We start from the raw sequence: 21,661 nt of genomic DNA on the forward strand, positions 1-21,661 counted from the left end.
TGGTTCTTCTAGACCGTCTCCACCGACATCTTTCACACCGTTGTCCGCGATGGCGACACCGCGCGCGACGTATGGAAGAAGATCACCGGCCTCTTCACCAACAACAAGATCCAGCGCATCACCTTCCTCCAGCATGAGTTCTTCGGCCTCCACCAGAACGATCTCTCCCTCGACGCCTTCTGCTTGCGCCTCAAGACCCTCTCCGACGAGCTCCGTGACTTGGAGTTTCCGATCACCGACGCCCTCCTCCTCTCTATGCTCGCGGCTGGTCTTGGTGAGGATCTCAGCCACGCCGCCTCCAACCTCAGGTTGCTCGCCACGCCGACCTTCGAGCAGGCCGTGGCCTATCTTCGTAACGAGGAGCGACGGCTGCAACACCTGCGGGCTCGCGCGGTTCACATCGCCTTAGCCGTTGGCCTCTCCCGTGGAGCGCCCGCGCACTCACCGTCGGCTCCCCCACCCGACCTGCCCCAGCCGCCGACCTACCAGACTCCTCCTGCCACGGGTGGCAACGGCGGCCGCCAGCGTCGACGCGGTCGTGGTGGCAACGGAGACCAGCGCAACGGCGGTCCTGCCAACCCGACTCCTCCCTAGCGGTTCACGCCCACGCCGCCCTGGACCACGGGCCACAATCCCTAGACTGGAGTCGTCCACGCCTACACGATGCCGGTGCCTCGGGCCCCGCACCCTGGCATCCTGGGGGGCCCGACCAGTGACTCACCAGGCGTTCTTCGCGGCGCCCCAGTATGGCGCCCCTCCGGTCTACACCGCCCCACCCGGCTCCACCGCGCCCTCCTTCCACGGCGCGGCGCCACCGCAGGTCGACCCCGCGCTGATGCACGCCCTCCACTCCGCTCCCAACACTGGCTCATACGGTGGCGGTGGTCTCTCCGTTTCCTCTCCCACCACCACTTCCTCCCGCATCATTGTCGGTAACGGCCATGCTCTTCCGATCACCCACACCGGTTCTACCAATTTCCCGTCTAACTCTAGGCCTCTTTCTCTCCACAATGTCATAGTTTCTCCATCTCTTATTCAGAATTTAGTCGCTGTTAAACGTCTTTCTCGTGATAATTCTGTGACTGTGGAGTTTGACAATATCGGCTTTTCTGTGAAGGATGGTCGTACTCGGATGCTCCTCCACCGATGTGACAGCCCCGACGACGCCCTGTACCCCGTTCAGCCGTCCTCCACTGCTACCAGCCACCTCGCTCTCTCCGCCGGTGTCGACCTTTGGCACGCGCGCCTCGGCCATCCTAGTTCCACCGCACTTCGCCAAATAATGCAAGGATTTTCGTTTTCTTGTCATAAAACAGAGTCTCACTCTTGTGAAGCTTGTCGTCTAGGCAAACATGTTCGTCTTCCCTTTAGTTCATCCTCCACTGTAGCGTCTTTTCCGTTTCAATTAATTCATAGTGATGTGTGGACCTCTCCAATTCCGAGTAATTCTGGCTTTCTTTACTATCTTGTGATATTGGATGACTATTCACATTTTGTCTGGACCTTTCCTCTCCGCCGTAAATCCGATGTTTCCACCACCTTAACTTCCTTCTTTTCCTATGTCTCCACCCAATTCAGTAGAACCATCCACGCCCTCCAGACCGATAATGGAAAAGAATTTGACAACCTCGCTGTTCGCACCCTCCTCGCTACTCATGGCACTGTCTTCCGTCTCACGTGTCCCTACACTTCTCAACAGAACGGTCGCGCGGAACGCATCCTCCGCACCCTCAACAATCCGTCCGCACCCTCTTGTTCCATTCCTACATGCCACCCTGCTTTTGGCCGGATGCCCTCGCCACCGCCACTCTTCTCGTAAACATCCGGCCTTGTCGCTCCCCGTTGGCAGTATGCACCACACCACCTTCTCTTCGGTACGCCACCCTCCTATGACGACCTCCGCATCTTTGGTTGTCGCTGCTACCCCGGCACTGCCGCCACTGCTGCGCATAAGCTAGCCCCTCGCTCCCTTCCGTGTGTGTTCATCGGCTATCCGGCTAACACCAAGGGCTATCGCTGCTATGATCTGGTCTCTCATCGCGTGATCACCTCGCGGCACGTTTACTTTGATGAGCTGTTATTTCCGTTTAAGCAGGGCATCTTGGAGACTCCTGCAGCGCCGCTCGATCCTCCTGCGGGCGCCCCTTCACGACGGCACGCGGCAGCAACCCTGCCAGCGCCCGCAACCGCGACCCCGGCTGCGCCCGTGACCCCTGGACCCTCGGTGTCCGGGTCGTCGCCAGCCTCTGCGTCACCGGCCTCTGCATCACCGGGCCCCTCGTCGCCGACCTCCTCATCATCATCAAGCTCGGCCGCTGCTCCGCCGCCGTCGCCGCCGGCCGCGGGAGTCACCACTCGTGCCCGAGCAGGTGTGCACTGGCCCTCTACGCGCTACCCCGCCGACATCTACGCATACACGACTTCTACACCTGCGCTCTCGCCGGTACCCACCTCCGCTCGAGCTGCTCTACACGACCCGCAGTGGCATGCGGCTATGCAGGAGTTTGAGGCCCTGCAACGGAACCAGACTTGGGAGCTCGTTCCGCGCCCTCCTCGCGCCAACATCATCACTGGCAAATGGGTGTTCAAGCACAAGCTGCGCTCCGACGGTACACTCGAGCGCTACAAGGCGCGCTGGGTGGTCCGAGGCTTCCGTCAACGCGCCGGCGTCGACTTCACGGATACGTTTGCACCGGTTGTCAAACCGGGCACGATCCGGACTGTTCTGCATCTCGCCGTCTCTCGAGCTTGGCCGGTGCACCAGATGGACGTCTCCAACGCCTTTCTTCATGGACATCTCTCGGAGCAGGTGTGCTGTCAGCAGCCCACCGGATTTGTTGACGCCGAGCATCCCGACCATGTGTGCCTGCTCTCCCGCTCCTTGTACGGGCTGAAGCAAGCACCGCATGCCTGGTACCAGCGCATGGCGGCGTTTCTTCATCAGCTTGGCTTCCGCTCTACATGCTCCGACGCCTCCTTGTTCGTCTATCGACAGGGCTCTGATGCGGCTTATTTGCTGCTCTATGTTGACGACATCATCCTGACAGCTAGCAGCGACGCTCTTCTTCGACAGCTCACTGATCGTCTTCGCGCTGAGTTTGCCATCAAGGACCTCGGACCGCTCCACTATTTTCTCGGCCTTGAGGTGGTGCGCCGAGCGGACGGGTTCTTCCTTCATCAGGGCAAGTACGCTCACGATGTTCTCGAGTGCGCTGGGATGCTTAATTGCTCCCCTGCGGCCACTCCTGTCGACACGAAAGCCAAGCTCTCCGCCACCGATGGATCGCCGGCTACGGATGCATCCCTATATCGCTCCATTGTTGGTGCCTTGCAGTACTTGACGCTCACTCGCCCGGAGCTGCAGTAAGCCGTGCAGCAGGTCTGCCTCTCATGCACGCGCCTCGTGATGCTCATTGGACCGCAGTGAAACGGATTCTTCGGTACACGCGGCTCTATGGACCTCGGGCTCATGATCTCCGCCTCATCCTCCATGGACATTGTGGCTTATTCGGATGCAGACTGGGCAAGGTGTCCCGACACTCGGCGCTCCACCTCGGGCTACTGCGTCTATCTTGACTCGTCGCTGATCTCCTGGTCGTCCAAGTGCCAACCCACAGTCTCCCGGTCGAGTGCTGAGGCTGAGTATCGTGCTGTGGCCAATGCAGTTGTTCAGTGCACTTGGCTTCGTCAGCTCCTCTCTGAGCTCACCTGTCCTGTTGACAAGGCCACCGTCGTGTTCTGCGACAACGTCTCCGCTGTCTCCGCTTTCTACCTCTCCGCCAACCCCGTTCATCATCATCGCACGAAGCACATTGAGTTGGATATCCACTTTGTTCGTGAGCAGGTTGCTCTCGGTCACGTTCGAGTTCTTCACGTACCGACCTCCCAGCAGTTTGCGGACATCATGACGAAGGGGTTACCGACTTTGACTTTTACTGAGTTTCGGTCCAGTCTATGTGTCGCTGCCGACCCTTCGACTGCGGGGGTGTTGAGATGTACGTATCTGTATAGGTCTCCTTGGTAGTTTCCTTGTACACCAAGACTTGTAATCTGCCTCCTATATATATACACGTGACAGCCGGTCCTATTGATGCTGTGCAATCTCCTCTAATCTCACTACCATCATCTCCCCGCATATACTTCTCCCATGCATCCCTACCTCCATGTTAAGGCTAATCACGCATCCACGTCAATAACTGATGCTCTGCTCCAGAGAATCAGAGCATAGTTCCACCTCGATTCGTTCTGCGTGGTGCAGTCCCGTCAGAGGAAGAAGAAAAAAAAGCTCAAGTTGCGTTCGGTTAAGCAACAGAACTGGCCTGTAACTACACGCCGGGAACGAGACGTGTCGGAGACGGGAAACTCGACTCCGGTAAACTTTTGCGCGACCGCGAGAAATCTGGGACATGGATCGATCGGTTTCCAGTTTTTCCACCCATCGCGCGCCGGCCGCGGGGCGCGCTGTCGCTCTCTCGCGTTAGCTTTTCCCCCGCACGTACGTAGCGGCAGCACGCGCCTAGCTTCCTCTAGTTCCCGGCCCGTCGGGGTTAATCGAGTTGTGCAGTTTAGCCTAACCCGAACCGCCCATAACTACTCCTCGATCCTCTGCTCCGTACGGCGTGGCACTTGTCACGCGCCCGGGGGCCCGCGGCCACGAGCCCACGGAGTCGCGATCCGGGGGATTTTCCACCGGCCAGAAGCCGAGGTCGCTTGTCACGTTACGTACTGCTACTACGAGACGAGTCATCGTCACCGGTGCGAAGTGTCAGCCCGGTGGACGCACAGGCGTCCAGCGGTGTCGGCATGTTTAATGCACAGGGGCCGCTGCCCGCTGCTCACATCGTTCGTTTTTTTTTTAACAGCTTCGTTCGTTGTTGTTGTCCATGTGAGCCGTTCCCATCCTTCGTTCATGCTACCGGAACCCCTCAGCAAAATCGGGTTAATTTTCAGCGAGAGTGTTATTAGTAAAACATTATAATGCTTTCTAAACACTCCCCAACTCATGTCTACTCCGTACGAGAAATTGTTGGATCTCTGCGAAAAACATTTTCAATCAACCGAGGACACCGTTTCCAATCAAATCGTGCATCGTTGCCAATGCAAGGTGCTTAGGCGTGCCGTTTCCATTTTTTTCCTTTTATTATTATATGTATAAAACAGTACGTGAAACAAAGATTGATGATTGCTGGTAATTTGTACCCTGTTCATGCGTGCCGGACGTACACGTGCACATGGAGCGCAATGAGAGCCCCCGGTGCCATGATTTGTACTGCGTACGGCACCTTGTCTTCCGGGGCGAAGGAAACTATAACGAAAGTCAAGGCTGCGAGTTATCCTTTTTTCTTCTTCTTCTTCTTTCTTTGGTTAACTATGTTCCTCCTTTGGACAACATATGGGATGTGGAATAGCAGGGATGCGTACAACGTTATGATCATGGCGGGTTGGGTGGCATGTACAACGGTTTTGGGAGATGTTGTCTGTAGTTTTTTTTTCAGACAGAGCAAAGCTTTCATTATTTTTACTCTAAAAAGACACCGAGTATAAACACTTACCATTCACACAATATCTTTACTCATGTAAAAGACTTGATCAGTGGTGGTGGTGGTCGGTCACACCATTCAATTGTGCTATTTGTTAATTAGGTACAACTCAATATGGATTACATGATCTAAGATAATAGCACAAGATTTTCTTTAAATATGTAGCGTTCTATTTTATTTTAGTCCAAAGCAACGCACATGATTTGTTTACTAAATAACATAGTAGAGGAGTATGGAGTATTGCCCGCGCCTTACACTCTTAATCCATGAATAAAAGTTATTTGGATTCTTTTTATGAAAAGAATTATACAACTGGGCAGCTACCAGAAAGGCAGAAACTAGTCGACATACATCAAATGCATTCTCCTTTTTCGGGCTATTTTCACGATCAAAGAAGAATTCTAGGAAAAAAAATGTAGGCACATGGAAGAATACATGCATTTCTGTACAAGATGTTCGATATGTTCTTTCTAGATTTAAAAAACATAACACACCGGGACTCCGCGTGGTGCTCCACTCCTCTCCTCTTCTCCGTGCCTGATGATTGTTGTCTTCCTTTTCATGTCGTAACAAACTGCTCCACCTACTCACCCCCCCCCCCCCCTAGATCTAGTTGGTGCGAAGCTAGGCACAATCACGCCCCGATAAAGTCTTCTCGACTAAGCTTGGGGCGCTTATTACCCCTCGAGGCATCTCTTAGCAACCTCTTTCGTGTCGCCGCCTGTGAGCTCCCTCCTCCCTTTATCCTTTCTAACCCTCCCGTTGCACCTTGTGTAGTCTCCTCCATCGAGTAGACAACATTCATGTATCAGTGATCCCATGTCACCCTACCGCGCATCAGGAGATCCCTCTCTCTCCTTCGTTTCCCAGTTGCTTCTTTGTCCCTACCATCTTTGTCTGCTCTCCACAGACCGAGACCATTTTCTTCCGCTCTCCACAGATCAAGCAAGTCAGGAGGCCTTCCTTGATTCTCCTGCATCGAGTACATCGAACAACGAGGGAGTTATTAGCTAGCTTCCACGTGAAAACTTTTACCTTAGGGAGGAGCGTTTTCTCCAAATGTTGTTATGTATTGCACGATCACCCAGATGGATCGATAAAGTGCAACCCTAAAGATCGAGAGCTTGGGAAGTCAACCGCAGGCAATAGGGCAGTAGGTGCTTTTAGCACATTACATAAGGACTCTGCGTGGTGCTCCACTCGTCTCTTTTTCAGCCTGCTTGCTGATAGTTTTCTCCCTCTTCCCGTCGGAGTAGATTTCTCCACCTACGCAGCCACCGCCTGCTAGATCTAGCTAGCGTCAAGCTAGGGCAGAATCACTCCTCGTTAAAGCCTTCTCGTCTAAGCCCAGGGCGCTTATTACCCCTCTAGGCACCGATTAGCAACGTGTCAACTCCCTCCTCCCTTTATCTTTTCTCCCACCTCCCACTTCACCCCGTTCCTTGTCCTTCGTCGAGCATAGATACTCCAGATACTAGTATTTCACTCTGTCACACGTCAGGAGGGCCATCTCCCTTCTTCGTCTCAGTGCCCCTTCCTCCTCCCTACTAGGCTACCACCACCACACACACTTCTTCAGCCCCCCACTCACATCGAACAACAAATAAAGGTTTGCTCCCAAATCCTTTTTGTTTTCTTCCTTTGTAAAGTTGGATGTTTCCTTTTTCTTTTTGAAAGCAAAAGTCGGACTATTTTCGTGATCAAAGCAAACCAAATTAACAAATCCAATTTAGACACATCAAATCCAACATCCCTTCCTCTTCACTTCTCCTTGTTTGCTGACTATTGCTTCCCTCTTCCTGTCACAAGAGACTGCTCCACCTACTCGGCCACCGTCCGCCTTTTCAAATCTAGTTGGCGCGAAGCTAGGGCACAACCCCCCCCCCTTTTCCACCCGCCCCCGCCACCACCCGCCTTTCAAATCTAGTTGCCGCCAAGTTAGGGCACGACCCCCCCCCCCCCCCCCCCCCGCCCCCCACACGCACTTCACCTTGTCCCTTCTCCTTCGTCAAGCAAAAGTCCTCTGCGGCACAGCATCAGTGACCCCAAGTCGGCCTCCCGCACGTAACAAGATCCATCTCTCCGCCCCTTCCTCCTCCCTACCACCACCAGGGTTTCATTCAATTTTCCTTCTTCTTCCCCTTTGTAAAGCAAGCTATTTTCGTGATCAAAGCATACTCCAATTCCAGCAAAACCAATTTAGACACATCGAATCCAACGGCGAATAGAAGCACACCAGCCAGGCAGAGGGCCCCCGTGCGCGCCACGGACACCGACGGCGTGGCCCACCGGACATCCCCCCGCTCTCTCCATCCCAACCCACCTTCCGCTTGGCTCCCCGCGCGACCCACCACGCTGGCGCCGCGCTCCAGCTATATTAGTCCCGCCCACGCCACGCCACGCACCGCTCTCCGGCCCCCGCCCCCCTCCCCACACACGCGCCACCACCATCGCTCGCACGCACACGCACGCACGCACGCACCGAACAAACCTACCGACCGACGACGTCCCCCGACGCGCGGCACCGCCTCCGGGCCTCCTGCTCCGCCGCCCCGTGTAGCCGTCCGGCGACGTGCCGTGTCGCACCCCTCCTCCCTCCGGTGCCGGCCGTTGTGGACCCCATGGGCTCCGCCGAGGTCGTACGTTCCCGGGAGGCCGAGGTGGTCGACGCCCTGCGCTGCCCCGGAGGCCTAGGAGGGGGAGGAGGAGGGATGGAGAAGTACGAGACGGTGCGGGACATCGGGTCCGGCAACTTCGGGGTGGCGCGGCTGATGCGCAACCGCGAGACCCGCGACCTCGTCGCCGTCAAGTGCATCGAGCGCGGCCACCGGGTTTGTTTTGTTTTTTTTCCTCTCTCTCGTTTTCTCCTATTGTTTTTTATGCGTAATTGAGATGGAACACCTTGTTCGGTGGGAGGTCGATTGTGACATGGTCCTCGTGTTTTGGGGATCTGCGCCCTGCACCTGCAGATTGACGAGAATGTCTACAGGGAGATCATCAACCACCGCTCGCTGCGCCACCCCAACATAATTCGCTTCAAGGAGGTTCGTTGTTGACATGTGCCAACATTCTGGTCGCGTTTTTCATCACAATCGGTTTGCTACTTTATGGATTTGAATGGTGCAGTTGAAGGATCTTCTGTAGAAGAAAAATATCTCATAACTGCTTGTATTGTGGGATCTTTTGGTTGCTGCCTAATTTTTTATGCTTTCCTTCCCCCTTTTGACCCTTTCCTTTTTTTCGTTTTCGACTACCCGCCTTGTATTTGTTACAGTATATGATTTAGGGATGGATTTTGATGCTACAGATGGAGAGACATGTTCTGCCTGCTGATTATTTATGCAAATCTCGAAAAATAAAGGCATACTTTTCTGTTTGAATTTGTGGATGACTTCAGTAGCAAAACTTTAGTGAAATAAGGAATCCAGTTGTGTTGTTAGCTTTTACTTCCTTGTTTAGAAATGATTTTAATTGTTTTGGAGGGTAAATTCTGCAGGTTATACTGACGCCAACGCATCTTATGATTGTCATGGAGTTCGCAGCAGGTGGGGAGCTATTCGAGCGAATCTGTGATCGCGGGCGGTTCAGTGAGGACGAGGTCTCCTGATTTATTCACGAGTTCTATAATCTTGTTGTTTCGGTGGAGTAGCAGTACTTAATGTTTTCTTGCTTAACGCAGGCCAGGTATTTCTTTCAGCAGTTGATCTGTGGTGTGAGCTACTGCCATCACATGGTAAGAGTATTAATTGCTGATCTTCATTCAAAATTGTAAACTGCTTTCCTTAAGCACAAATGACTATTGGGCCTTTTACTTCAAGTTTCCCTTTTTATGGGATTGCTGGTTTTATTATAAACCATCTGTGCTTCTATGTATGAGCTGTGCTCTACTGTACTTTATTCCGAATAAACTAATTCTCGGTTCAATCCTGTCATATACCAGCAAATATGCCATAGAGATTTGAAGCTGGAGAATGTTCTCCTGGATGGCAGCGCAGCTCCACGGCTCAAGATATGTGATTTTGGGTACTCCAAGGTTGTTTGCTAAATCCACTGTTAGTATTGAACCTTAAAGTTAATGATTTCTGTAAATTCTCAGAAAAACTGTTTTCCCCATTTTTGGAACAGTCTTCAGTATTGCATTCAAGGCCCAAATCAGCGGTGGGGACGCCAGCATATATTGCACCGGAGGTGCTATCCCGCCGCGAGTATGATGGAAAGGTGAGTTTGATTCCTTGTTGTGCTATGACATGTTCCTATCTTGTTTCTGTTTGCACTTGCAAGATAACCTGTTAGGTCGCTTGAACAAAAATTCTTTTCCGGGGTATTGTATGTACAAATATCTCTTTTATCCAGATGTGAAATATAGTATGCAAGTTAACTCACGATTTGCTGAAAGGTTAGTAGTATTTGGGCATGTTATTGTTGATTTAACAAGCCTTTTTAAGAGGATAAAATAGTTGGTGCCTCAACACTAATTAAACTTCTCCATTGGAACCACTTGGTGGATTGTGTCCATGATTGGGACGTTACATATGCTTGGCTACTCAATTTTCAATCAAAAGTCAGTTGGATGATCCGCCGCTCCGAAGCTAAAGGATCTCAGGAAATACCTGAGCTGTAGCTTTATTCATTACACTGTGCTGGACAATTTGATTGTTAATCAGTAGGCACTGTTTGCTGGCAAATCGTATCATTTTTCGTTAATGATGAATGATCAAGTTTGTAATCTAGTACCCACACCAAGTCCTAGTTGCCGTTAGTGGAACCTTGTGTGTGCTAGTAGGTGGACTTCACAATTATTCTTTGATAGTGCATTTCATTATTAGCTACAGTGAAAAATATTTGTGTTAAAAAAAGTCACAAATATTGGACCAACAGATCATCTAAAACTCTCTTGATAAATGCTTCTAATTTGGATGAGGAGTCATTGTCAGCATGAGGTGCTGGAACAACTTCTATTTGGTTTGTCGAGGTAAGATGTACAATGAAGGATGTTGACATTTGAAAATGTGGAGTGGCCTATTTGGTGAATGCAGACCACCCATCCACAAAAAGGTTCATATCCTACAGATTCTCCATGTTTCTCTGAGATGGTTCGCCTTTTAACTGCCAATGGAGTTTCTTTTAATCTAGTTTCTTGTTTTAATTACTTTATCATAAATAGATAGATTCTTCCGATAAAAAGGAAACCTTACTGCTTTACGACCATTATTTGTTGGGAATTTTCTTCAGCCTACTATCCTGGCTTGTAGATTCTACAGAATTCATTTTATTCTGTGAAGTCCCATTTCCATAGATATCTAATGGAAATCTGCTACCAATTACATATCTGATGACTGACGCAGTCCAATATTATGCAAGAATGTCTTGTTCCAGTCTAGATTGTAGGAAATCTGTTGCCATGGCTGATACAAAGATCTACAATCCATTGTTACGGCACATATTATGCAAATGGTGGGCTGTATTCCTAGCTTTCACAAGAATGGATAGCTGCAGCATCACCATATTTGTTTCACTTAGTTTTTGTCATGTTGGTGCTTCCCTGTTTGACCGAACGACTGTGTGGGTGGTCGGTGAATCTGTTCACATGAATAAAGAAGTTGGACTATGTTCCATCATATCAGTGGCCATAACGACGTTTGTAATGAACATACATGGTCAGTTCAGTTATTTTGTTGCCTTAAATGTTAGCCATGGCTACTGGGTTAGTATGATTTGTATGTCCAAGTTGGTTTTGCTGATCAAGGCAATGATCCTTGTCGCCTATCCGCCTTGTGAAATTTACCTCTATAGTTTAAGAGTCAAACCTTTTACATGTAACTATCCAAATATAGTTCATACCAAAACTATTTTGCCTAAATATTAGAACCTTTGAGAACCATCATCAGCATGCTAAATTTAGCTTCTCAATTTTTTATGTCGCAGAGTTTCTTGATTTCACTTGAACAAGTTACATAAGGTGAAACGTTTTGTAGAAGCTTTCATTTTTTTAAATCCTGGGACCACCTTAGGACCATAAGCCTCTTACGAAGCTATGTTAAATTTGCTTTATATTTGCTTTAATGTTGTGTAATACTGATTTGTCTTATTAGTATGCCAAGTGATGTTGCAACTTATTTAACAATGCAAGGGACCTGTTTTTAGGCTAATTTTCTTAATGCATCAGCACAGAACTCCACCAGATAAAAGTGAACTCAGTCAATCAAGCATATATAAGTCTTTGCACCCAGAGTGCATACAATTTTCTGTACAATTACTGAATATGAAGCTTAGCATTCTACAACAAAAACCACATTGTGTTACATAGACGACAGTAAACTGTATGAATCATATTGGCCTATTGTGACATCACAGATTTATCAGATCTCAGCCCTGAACATTTGTACTTTGTCCTGATGGATATTTATTTTTAGTAATATCTAGTGATGTGAGAGTATTGTTTGGCTATACTCATCAGCCGAAATGGATCTTGTTATTGTAGCTTGCAGATGTATGGTCTTGTGGGGTGACTCTTTATGTCATGCTTGTGGGAGCCTACCCATTTGAAGATCAGGATGACCCCAAGAATATACGCAAGACTATTCAGGTAAAGGAGCTAGATTTCTGTCTCGTAGATTTCTCCTATTCTTTGCCTCCAGGTTTTCCTCTTCACCCCATATGATGCTCATTACGCTCTCTCTTCATCTGCAGAGAATAATGTCCGTGCAATATAATATACCAGATCATGTTCACATATCCACGGAATGCAGACAGCTTATGGCTCGTATCTTCGTTAACAGTCCAGGAAGGGTAATGACCTCGTCTGTGTCCTTGTCTTTTTAGGAAGTCACCATGTTTCATGACAAGTGACATAGCTTTGATGTGGTAATTTGAATGTTGTCCAGAGAATCACAATGAAGGAGATAAAGAGCCATCCATGGTTCTTGAGGAACCTGCCAAGGGAGCTCACAGAGGCGATGCAAGCCATGTACTACAGGAGGGATAATACTGTTCCTTCCTTTTCAGAACAGACTTCAGAAGAAATCATGAAGATTGTCCAAGAAGCAAGGACTATGCCCAAATCATCCAGGCCATCCTATGGCTGGGGTGATGAGGGTTCAGAAGATGAGGAAGAGAAGCAAGAGGAAGACAGACCAGAAGAGGAGGAAGAAGAGGATGATGAATATGATAAGAGGGTCAAAGAGGTTCATGCCAGTGGAGAGCTCCGCATGAGCTCGCTACACATATGAAAGTATGTGGAGTAAATTACATGTAGATAATTGGTTTATTATGGAACTGCATCATTCAGTGGGACATATGCAATTTTTGCTGGAAGTTTGCTTCTGTTTGGTTTTGTTTCCTGTAACATAATTTACTTGGGACACACAACTTCAGTTGTCTACTATTTGTTTCTTGACAGAGAAACTTTTGTACATATAAAGCATATATATGCCCTCCTGAGAAATAGCTCGCAGCAAATGCCATTAGCATCAGTTCATGCTAAAACATGCTAAGTGACATATTGGTTTGGTGTTGTCTTCTTGGTTTTTGCTCTATAGCTTTCCTTTTGGTTCGGTTTTGTTGTAATTTGCACCATTACGGCATCTCTCTAATGAAAATGACACGCATTTGGGTGCGATAGCAAACCGGTACAAAATATTCTGTAATTTTTTTGTTTAACTTAAAATGCCCATCAGAAAACTTAATGTGCCCCTGGGTCCATATTTCATAGATGCAGGGTGATCCCCAAGTCATCGACACTTTTTTCCCCAGCTTTGCTGGACATTTAAGGATCTAACCTAGCTTCATGCTATGCTTCTAGCACGGAGATGGCCTATTTCGGAGTTGCTAGATTCACAACTAAACTGAAGTCTAAAAGGAAAGTAAAGAACGAAGATACACTGACCGAATGTACAAACGACACCTGTGTCTAGATAGCATTACGGGATCTTCACAGAATATACTGCATACGCTCTTTCTTAAAACATCGTATTGAAGCATGTCCTTACAGTAACATCTCGATTCAATAATTATCATATATAATCTTCAAAAATAAAACAAGAATTATAAGCTATTCCTACCGGAGTGATCCACTGCATAATTTATTTACTGATTAAAAATAATTTCAGGTGTGAAACTGGAATTATTTATGTCGGATCAGCTGAATGCTATGGAGTTTACAGAAATTAATGTGTACAGAGCTAATGGCCCAGATAAGATCAGAGCTGTACTTTCACGTATGTTTCCCGGTTATCATTTCTATCAGAAGGAATTAGTACTACTGGAATATACAATTGCACTTCAAAAAAGTGAGATGCCATTGTAAAATTAGTCACCTTTTGAAATCACAACAAAGACATCGTCTAGCGACCACTTCCTAATCTCAGACTTCTGTTCTGGATTAATGATTGCCTCGTCGGTGTTGGCAAGGCGGTAGCCAATCACAATCTCATCTCTCTCACGAGCCCTGACCATTATATCAAGGAAACTCAATTCCTCTTGTTCGTATAGGTAAAATTCAGCGGATCGTATGCACATCTCGTTGCCCTGTAACATAGAATTACAACGATCAGATCAAAGGCAAGTCCGTGAGTAGTTAACTGTTAACAAATGTCATCTGCTCCACCGTTAAATAGAGCGCAGTGGAATAAGAATGTGGTGGTGGAAAAGCATGTTCTTGCAATATTAAAAAAAAATACACAGCACGTTGCGGCAGTACCTCTTCAGCAAAAAGTTCTTCAAGAACTCTGTTGATTTGCTTGTCTTCTGCTACCATTGCTAATGCCATACTTACAAGTTCATTTGATAGAACGTAGTCGCTGATTTTGGAGACAGATACGAGATTTCTGGTTCTGGAATCCAGTATTTCGCTGATAATTATTGATTTGTCTGACGCGTGCTGCATTTCCCGAATCCAAGAACTGTGAGAGAAGCCACTGTGACGGAGAGGTGATTTTAACTCCTTTGATGGAAGACGTTTGGACTGTAGAAGGCATAAATCAGCAGTGCAGAAGTCATTTATTATGCACTCTATCAGTTATAATGCCAGTATGGTAGTTACTCACCTGAACGTCCCGAATTAGAAGAAGTGTAGCTAAAGACCGTGAGTCAGATTGCACAATGGAGTCCTCTACTGACTCATCTGCAAGAATTAAAATCTGTGGATGCAAAGTTAGCACTGTATTTACTTAAGATAAACTAGCATCTGGAAAAGACGAGAACATGCATGACAAAGATGACCAAAACTACTCAACTATTCATTCTAATAGAATATAAACCAAACTATACAGATATACCAGATGAACAGTTCACACACAAATGTGTTATGCGACATCGACAGTGAACACAAATGTGATATGGGGTAAACCCAAGACTCGGAGTACACCAGACTAATAATATGGTTAATAAACTTTCCCTGACTGAAGAGAAACTGCTCTGAATGCTTTGTTTGTATCTCTACCATAGAGTACATATACTTACAGAATCAAAGGTCTCGAGAGGCAAGCTTTCTAAGTGCCGCCTGATAACAGCATTCCCTTCTTTATGTACAAGTTTAATGTTTGTTAGTCCACAAATATCCATACCACCGTCGGTCAGCTTTTTCTCCCTCTCTTTCTCTGGCACCTCATTGAACATCCACAATTCAGAACCTGGAGCAAGAAATGCTTCTAGAACCTACACAACAGTACTAACATTCTCATATTCAAAATGTGCTTAAAACAGGCATTGGTCCTGAAAAATAAAATCCAAGTTAAATTACCATTATCATATCGTGGATATCACGTCGCCAACCACAGAATAGAATCTTCTCTGGATATTTAGGAGGGGTGGGAATGTTAGGTAGAAAACCCTTATGCACCTGACATAAATAACATTGATCAAAGAAAAATCAAGGTGAAAAGAAATTTTTGCCTCTGAGCAGTATGACTTGCTTGATGATAGTTGATACAAAGAGATTATACAAAATTAAGTAGAACTCGGAATCTTTTTTTAAGGAAAATTAAGTAGAACTCAGAAAATTCACCTCTGGTAGAGGGGCAGGAGCATAAGTATCATCATCTTCTGCTATAACAAGGACCTCGTCACCTTCTCTTAAAATATAACCATCATCAGGATTCATTAATATCTTTCCAGCTCTTGAAGCAAGCTTCACTCCACAAGGCACAGCATCAGGGAATGAGATCAAAACATCCCCAAACCGCATGCCATCCAATTCTGGCCATCTTTTAATATAGAACTCTGCATTTTCGAATCCTAAAATATCCTCCCATATCTGCAAATGTACATGATGTGCTATCATTATGTTCATGGAGATACAACAGTGCAGTTTGGTATGGCAGGTCCAAAGTTTTTCCTATTGCAGAGCCAAGGTTACAGTAAATTTACCTGTGCAAGGCCAGGTTGTAGCGCACACTGTATCATCAAACGGCCAATCACATCATGGGCAACAACTGTTTCAATTAGTTCACCTCCAACCAGTTTCACTAAAGGTTCATTGTCAAGATCACTCATCTCTACAACAATATGTCCTCTTAAACCCTCCTTTACTCCAGTCAGGCTCAGTACGACGCGCAAAGCTCTTGCATCACTCTGGTGGAGAGAGTGGAGAAAAACAAATGTGAGCAAATAATAGTATTAGATGTTAAGTCAAAATAGTGAAGGTGAGTAGGAGAAATACTAACCTGGTCTGCATTTTCATCAGATGCTAAAACTATAATAGCACGCGCTTTAGAAACAGAAACCTGCAAGGACATAAGGACATCTGAGCTCTAAAATATAAGAGACAATTTACATGGTTATGAATAGAAACCACCGAGCTGTGTATTCAGCACGAAAGAACAAGGTGATCAGAATAATAATTGCTTGAGTTGCTACCTTCTTCAGATCTGCTAGAATTAGAGGACTGCCACTTCTACATATTACAGATGTTCCCATGAAGTCAAATCCTAGCTTTCCTATGTCCATCTCCATCTCCTCCTTGTCTCTTTCTGCCAGAACAACAACTACACCGCCCCCAATACTTTTATTTGCTATAGCTAGCTGCTTCAGAAGAGAGCCCTGCTCCACATAGTGCAAAGATAGTAAGCAAATTTGTCCAATCATTGATAGTGTCCAAGCAAACAAACTTAGTTCTCAGTGCGTAACTTTTAGTGAGATTGGACAATAAAGTACAGGATAAAATGCATACAATGTCAAAATATTGTCAGAAACAATGACTTCTTCTACATAATTAGGTTCCAAAAAAGACGAAGAATTAACTTCTAAAGCTGGTTTTCTAAATTATAAGTTGCAATACAGAATTAAATCTTGAACATTATGAATTTTTAATACTACGATGAGAGCCAAATGCTTGAAGGTAAAATCCCACAAAGTCAAACACTATTATAAGATCACTTTCTTCATCGCAAAATAAATAAATAAAATCTTACAAAGTTACAAGCCTACTTTAGAAATAGGGATGCTGTTTGTCCTGTTTAAATGATTTGCTAGTACAAATTTTTTGCTCTACAAAAATTTGGAGATTTACTAATGTAAGAGAGAAACAGGATATCCTGCTTGCAGAAATACATTACTGGCAATCATCAGATTCTAGCAAAACACAGTTTCGAAAGTTATCCTCTGCTTTACCGATCATTCGAAAAAAAATGTACCAAAAACTGCACAGGACAGGGGTAGCCAATAAAAAACTTCCTCCTGCAATGTGTTCTGACTCCTACCGGAAACAGAGTGATGTATGCAAAACTAAAAGATTCCATTGTGAGAACCATTTCATACTAAAGCGATTGACCACCGGAACATTACCAGCTTGTCGCTCCACCCGAGGATTAGTATATGGTTGATCTCTATCACCTCGCTTTTTCCCTTACGCCAAGAATCAACCTTCTCTGATATCGCATCTGATACAAGCCCAAGCATCGTGGCAAATACCAGCATGCCGCCGGAGCTAATCGATACAGACACAATCCTTGGACCCAGGCCAACCTGGTCAGCATGGTTTCCTGAATCTGCCACAAAGGTCCAAGAAAGCCAAAGAGCCTCCAGGAATCCACTGCCACTAACAGCATACAGCGCAATCCCGCCCGAGGCGATGAGAACTACAGTGGCCAACAGGAGGGCGAGAAGCTTAGCATATGGATGCCCTGAGAAGAACACATCAACCTTGTAAGCAATCCTCTTCTCAAGCGGTACTTCTTCCTCAGTATTTCTCATCCTGGTGGAATTTGCTTTCTTCCGCCGGAGCTGATCAATGTATTTAAACAGGAATATAGGTATGATGAAAGCAATAGGAGCTAAATTCCAATTCTCAGAGTAAGCAAAATTGGAACCAGGGTCCCCGAGGATCCAGGGTGTCTCAGCGGTTCCCTCACTGCCCACAGCATTATCTCTACCGCATAATCTGATGTTCTCCTGCAAATACGTAAATGCCTCTAAACTGTCAGCGAAATTAATTCTGCTATAAAACCAGCCAGCTAGCATCACACAATTTTCAAAAACGAAACAGATAACCTGGAGTCCCAGCACTTTCATCCACTGCCAAAAAGCCAGGGAAGAGCTTATGGCAGTTGCGACCAGCAACTGCAACAATTGATTCATGGGAAATGGACCAAACTAGTAAGTCAGTTGCCATATGTAAGCTGGCGCTTTTATGGCAAGAAACATGTTACGACAACTAGCTTCACTTACGGGTAGGAGGTACGGAGGGAGATCAAATCGCCGAGAGCGTGGGGGCGGAGGCGAGAGTGGCCTCCTCTCCCCCAGTAGCGTCGACTGCTTAACCACAGACGCCAAGCACTTCTCCTCCTCCCGCTGCGAGATCGCCACCCTCCGCGGCGGGGCAGGGTTGTTAGGGTTCCGACGGTCTGCAGACACGGGCGTCTGCTGCTGACGCGGCGGCCGCGGCCGCGAGGCGTGCGGGCCGAGAAAGGACGGGTAGCACCAGTCCCGGTCGAGCACGCCGCCGTTGGGCGCCGCGTGGGAGGGATCGTCCACGGCGACGGTGAGCCGCCGCGGCGGCAGCGCAGCCGCCGGCGGGAGGGGCGCCGTGGTAGAGCGGCGGGCGAGGATGCTGTCCCTACCGCCTCGCCCTCTCTCGGCCGTGGAGGCAGCCGCCGTGGCCGCGGCCGCGGTGGAGCCGGAGATGGTGCGCGACTTGGTGAGCTGCGGCCGCTGCGGGCGCGTGGCGGGTTCCGGCCGGCTGACACCGCCACCAGCAGCCTGCGGACCAGCGCCAGGGTCCGCTTCCCCGCCGTCGCTCTCCGCCATTAGCCGCAAAGCTGGAGCTCCAAGCTTGCAAGCTCCCACTCCACCTTCCCCTCTCCGGCGCCCGCCCGCCCGGTAATAATAAACCTCTGCCAAAATTAATTCCCGTTTAGCCATGTTATTAGTCAGCCGCGCCCCTAACACCAAAACCACCCCGCGAGCCCAGACAAGACAATGACCAGTGGGACTTTTTCCGCTGGACCCCACCTGTCATTCATCCGAAACAGTTAGCCAGGAGCCCGCGACGGTACAGTGGGACGGCCGCGGCCTGGCTTTAGCTCGACGGTGGTGGTAAGCTGTGACCGCGGGAGCAAGCGGGAAATGCAGCGGCCGCGACGGAGACGAGTCATGCACGTGCGGCGCGCATGGGCACAGCCGCAAAGGCAGCCGGGCGGAACACTGGTGGGTCCCACCCGTCCCGTGATCTGGTACTGTATCTCCTTTTCTCTGTGCGTACCCCGCCGTGTGGCCTTCTGGGTCCCGGACGCAGTCTCTGCTGTCATTTCAGTGGGGCCGAAGGGTCAGCGGATAGGTTCGATGATTATTGTACACTGTTGTGTTTGGCGAGTGATGGGACGTGCAGGCCATGTGAAGGTGAAGCTAGTGGGAAACTTGGGGTGATCCGAGCCGTTGGTAGGTCCACTTGGCGGCCAAGGAATCGGATCCCGGCCGTCCATGCTTTGGTTGGCGAAGCGGGCGAAAAGGCTTGGCGATGCATGGGAGCCGAGTTCATCGATCGTCACTTCGTCAGGAAGTAAACTGGTCAAAAAGAAAAAACTGCTTCAACTGGGCTTCAACTCGCGTGTAGACAGAAAGAAAAACTGTTTCAACTAGCAATAGTACAATTATGTGTTTAAATGAGAACGTAATGGGCATCGGGCGCGTGCTCGTGCATTGCTAGTTCTCGGCTCACATCTCTCCATCACGGATTGATTTCTTTATTGCAGCAGCTCGTATGGCACGGCAACACATTTGAAGGCAAGCCAGTGATTACATCATTTCAGTTTTATTCTAAATTTGCCAAGTTTTGGTTTGTCCACGCGTTAAGTATTGCTTGGCTAGCTGGCCTTCGCTTGGTTTGGGTATGAAAACTTTAAAAGATGGCCTTGTGTATGCGCGTGTGTGTTATCGGTGCACGGGTATTGGCTCATTTTAATAGTCAAACAAGCCGCGTGTGTGCGGGCCTGATCACACTATGGTAAGCCCTAAACTCTTTGTTGATCTTATGTTTTCTCTTTTGAGATGGATAATTCGTGCAAAACCCACAAGGGTACATGCTTGGCAGTGGCGGAGCCAGTCTGCTTCCTGAGCCTGGGCAAGACCTATTATTCAGACTAGTATTTTGCTTAAGAAAAATCATCTCATAGCTTTCATATTAGTGCTGTGATTAGTGTAAAAATTTCCAGTATAAAGATATTGAGTTTGAAGAATCTTGATGAAATTTAGTGGGTTTATCAAAATCTTTGTTGTTGATTTTTGTTTCATCAACCATCCGTTCACTTGGAGAAAACAAGTGTGTCAACTGTCATTATTGTTTTATGGACTACACTATTCCCTAAAAAATGTTAGAGAAGAAAAACACTACTCCCTCCTTTCAAAAATATTTATAAGGATCACTTTATTTTTTCCTCTTTTCCTCAAAATCGCATGCCAGCTTAGCAAATCATTTTGCTGTCTTGATTTTTATTCCTCTCGCATGTGAGAATTAAAGTTCACCCTCAATTAAGATAATGCCGTTTTTTTTCTCACACTTCCGCATCAACGATTATGTTAAGAAAACGCTAAGATCATCCAACTATATACTCCCTCCGTCTCATATTAAGTGACTCAAATTTTCCCAAATATGAATGTATCTATACCCAAAAAGCGTCTAAATAAATGTAATTTCGTCACTTAATATAGGACAGAGGGAGTGATGCTCTTAGGCATTTTTGGCCTTCTAAAATAAATTAAAACTAAAAACTACACGGTGAACTATCCTGAAAATTGCAACCGCAAAAAGGAAAGGAAAATACTACACAACGCAAATGCGGAATGTCTTTTGGACCCCATCACGTATCGCGCGCAAAACACAGAGCTACAGTAACGCGGTGGCTGTGCCACCCCAAGTATATGCCCCTCTCTTCGTAGCCACATGTTTGGCTTTCTCCTCTTTCTCTCTCTTAGTTAATTTCTGACACTAAACTAAGTAGAGGATTAACACTGTTACCACCTGACAACTTTTTCTTTTTCTGTTTCTTTCTCTTTCTTTCTTTCTTTCTCTCTCCCACTTTTAAGTACATTACAGCATGACATGTTTTGAAGTACATGTTTAGTACATAATGGTATATGAACCGTACTGTATCAGTTTTTAAATATCTCGTGTACATGAACTTATGATACAAGTACATCGTATGGTACATCACATGTATCTAAACAGTTTTTAAGTACCTCATGCACATGACAGATAAATGAAGTTATATGACAAGTACATGAAGGTCTATCACAGATACATCAAGGTAGATGATAGTTCCTCAACTCATACAATTAATAAGTACCTCATCAACTATAACTTACATCATAGTACATGTAAGTACCTCCTCAATTCTCAATGGAGATGGGAAAAAGAATAAGAAATAATCAAAGTACCTCGTCATATGAAGACTTTGTACATCAATTCATAACAGTATATCGTGTACTAGAACAAAATCGCAGTACAAACAATCATCGAAACACGGTACCAATCATCTAACATGGTACCAATAATCAAAGTACCTCGTCATATGAAGAGTACGTCATGTACCAAGACAAAACTCACAGTACGAACAATCATCAAACCACAGTACCTCATGGATCTAACATAAAAAAAGAAATTGAAGCTGATACATCATGTACCAGGACAA

General features: G+C 47.1%; 2 protein-coding genes and 1 long non-coding RNA gene across 3 annotated transcripts; 2 read left to right on the forward strand and 1 right to left on the reverse strand.

Moving 5' to 3' along the window:
* The first annotated feature begins 8,251 nt into the window (after positions 1-8,251).
* On the forward strand, positions 8,252-12,769 carry LOC100828370 (serine/threonine-protein kinase SAPK4). Its single transcript, NM_001317883.1, is given in 9 exon segments — positions 8,252-8,371; positions 8,510-8,584; positions 9,037-9,138; positions 9,220-9,273; positions 9,481-9,573; positions 9,666-9,758; positions 12,022-12,126; positions 12,231-12,329; positions 12,425-12,769. Coding segments are annotated over 9 exon segments (1,086 nt in total).
* Positions 12,770-13,639: 870 nt separating this feature from the next.
* LOC100829275 (probable ion channel POLLUX) lies at positions 13,640-19,008 on the reverse strand. Its single transcript, XM_010234318.2, has 13 exons — positions 18,987-19,008; positions 18,204-18,868; positions 18,027-18,095; positions 17,322-17,927; positions 16,395-16,577; positions 16,202-16,261; positions 15,906-16,109; positions 15,544-15,792; positions 15,280-15,378; positions 15,000-15,194; positions 14,585-14,677; positions 14,239-14,502; positions 13,640-14,066 (listed from the first exon to the last, which is right to left on the reverse strand). The coding sequence occupies exons 1-13, from the start codon at positions 18,991-18,993 to the stop codon at positions 13,848-13,850; spliced, it is 2,913 nt and encodes a 970-aa protein (XP_010232620.2). The 5' UTR covers positions 18,994-19,008; the 3' UTR covers positions 13,640-13,847.
* LOC112270896 lies at positions 18,757-19,972 on the forward strand. Its single transcript, XR_002963489.1, has 2 exons — positions 18,757-18,854; positions 18,946-19,972. It is a non-coding gene; the product is annotated as an uncharacterized LOC112270896 (long non-coding RNA).
* The last annotated feature ends 1,689 nt before the right edge of the window (positions 19,973-21,661 follow it).

The sequence above is a fragment of the Brachypodium distachyon genome, chromosome 2 (genome assembly GCF_000005505.3).
Source record: "Brachypodium distachyon strain Bd21 chromosome 2, Brachypodium_distachyon_v3.0, whole genome shotgun sequence".
NCBI classification, from domain to species: Eukaryota; Viridiplantae; Streptophyta; class Magnoliopsida; order Poales; family Poaceae; genus Brachypodium; species Brachypodium distachyon.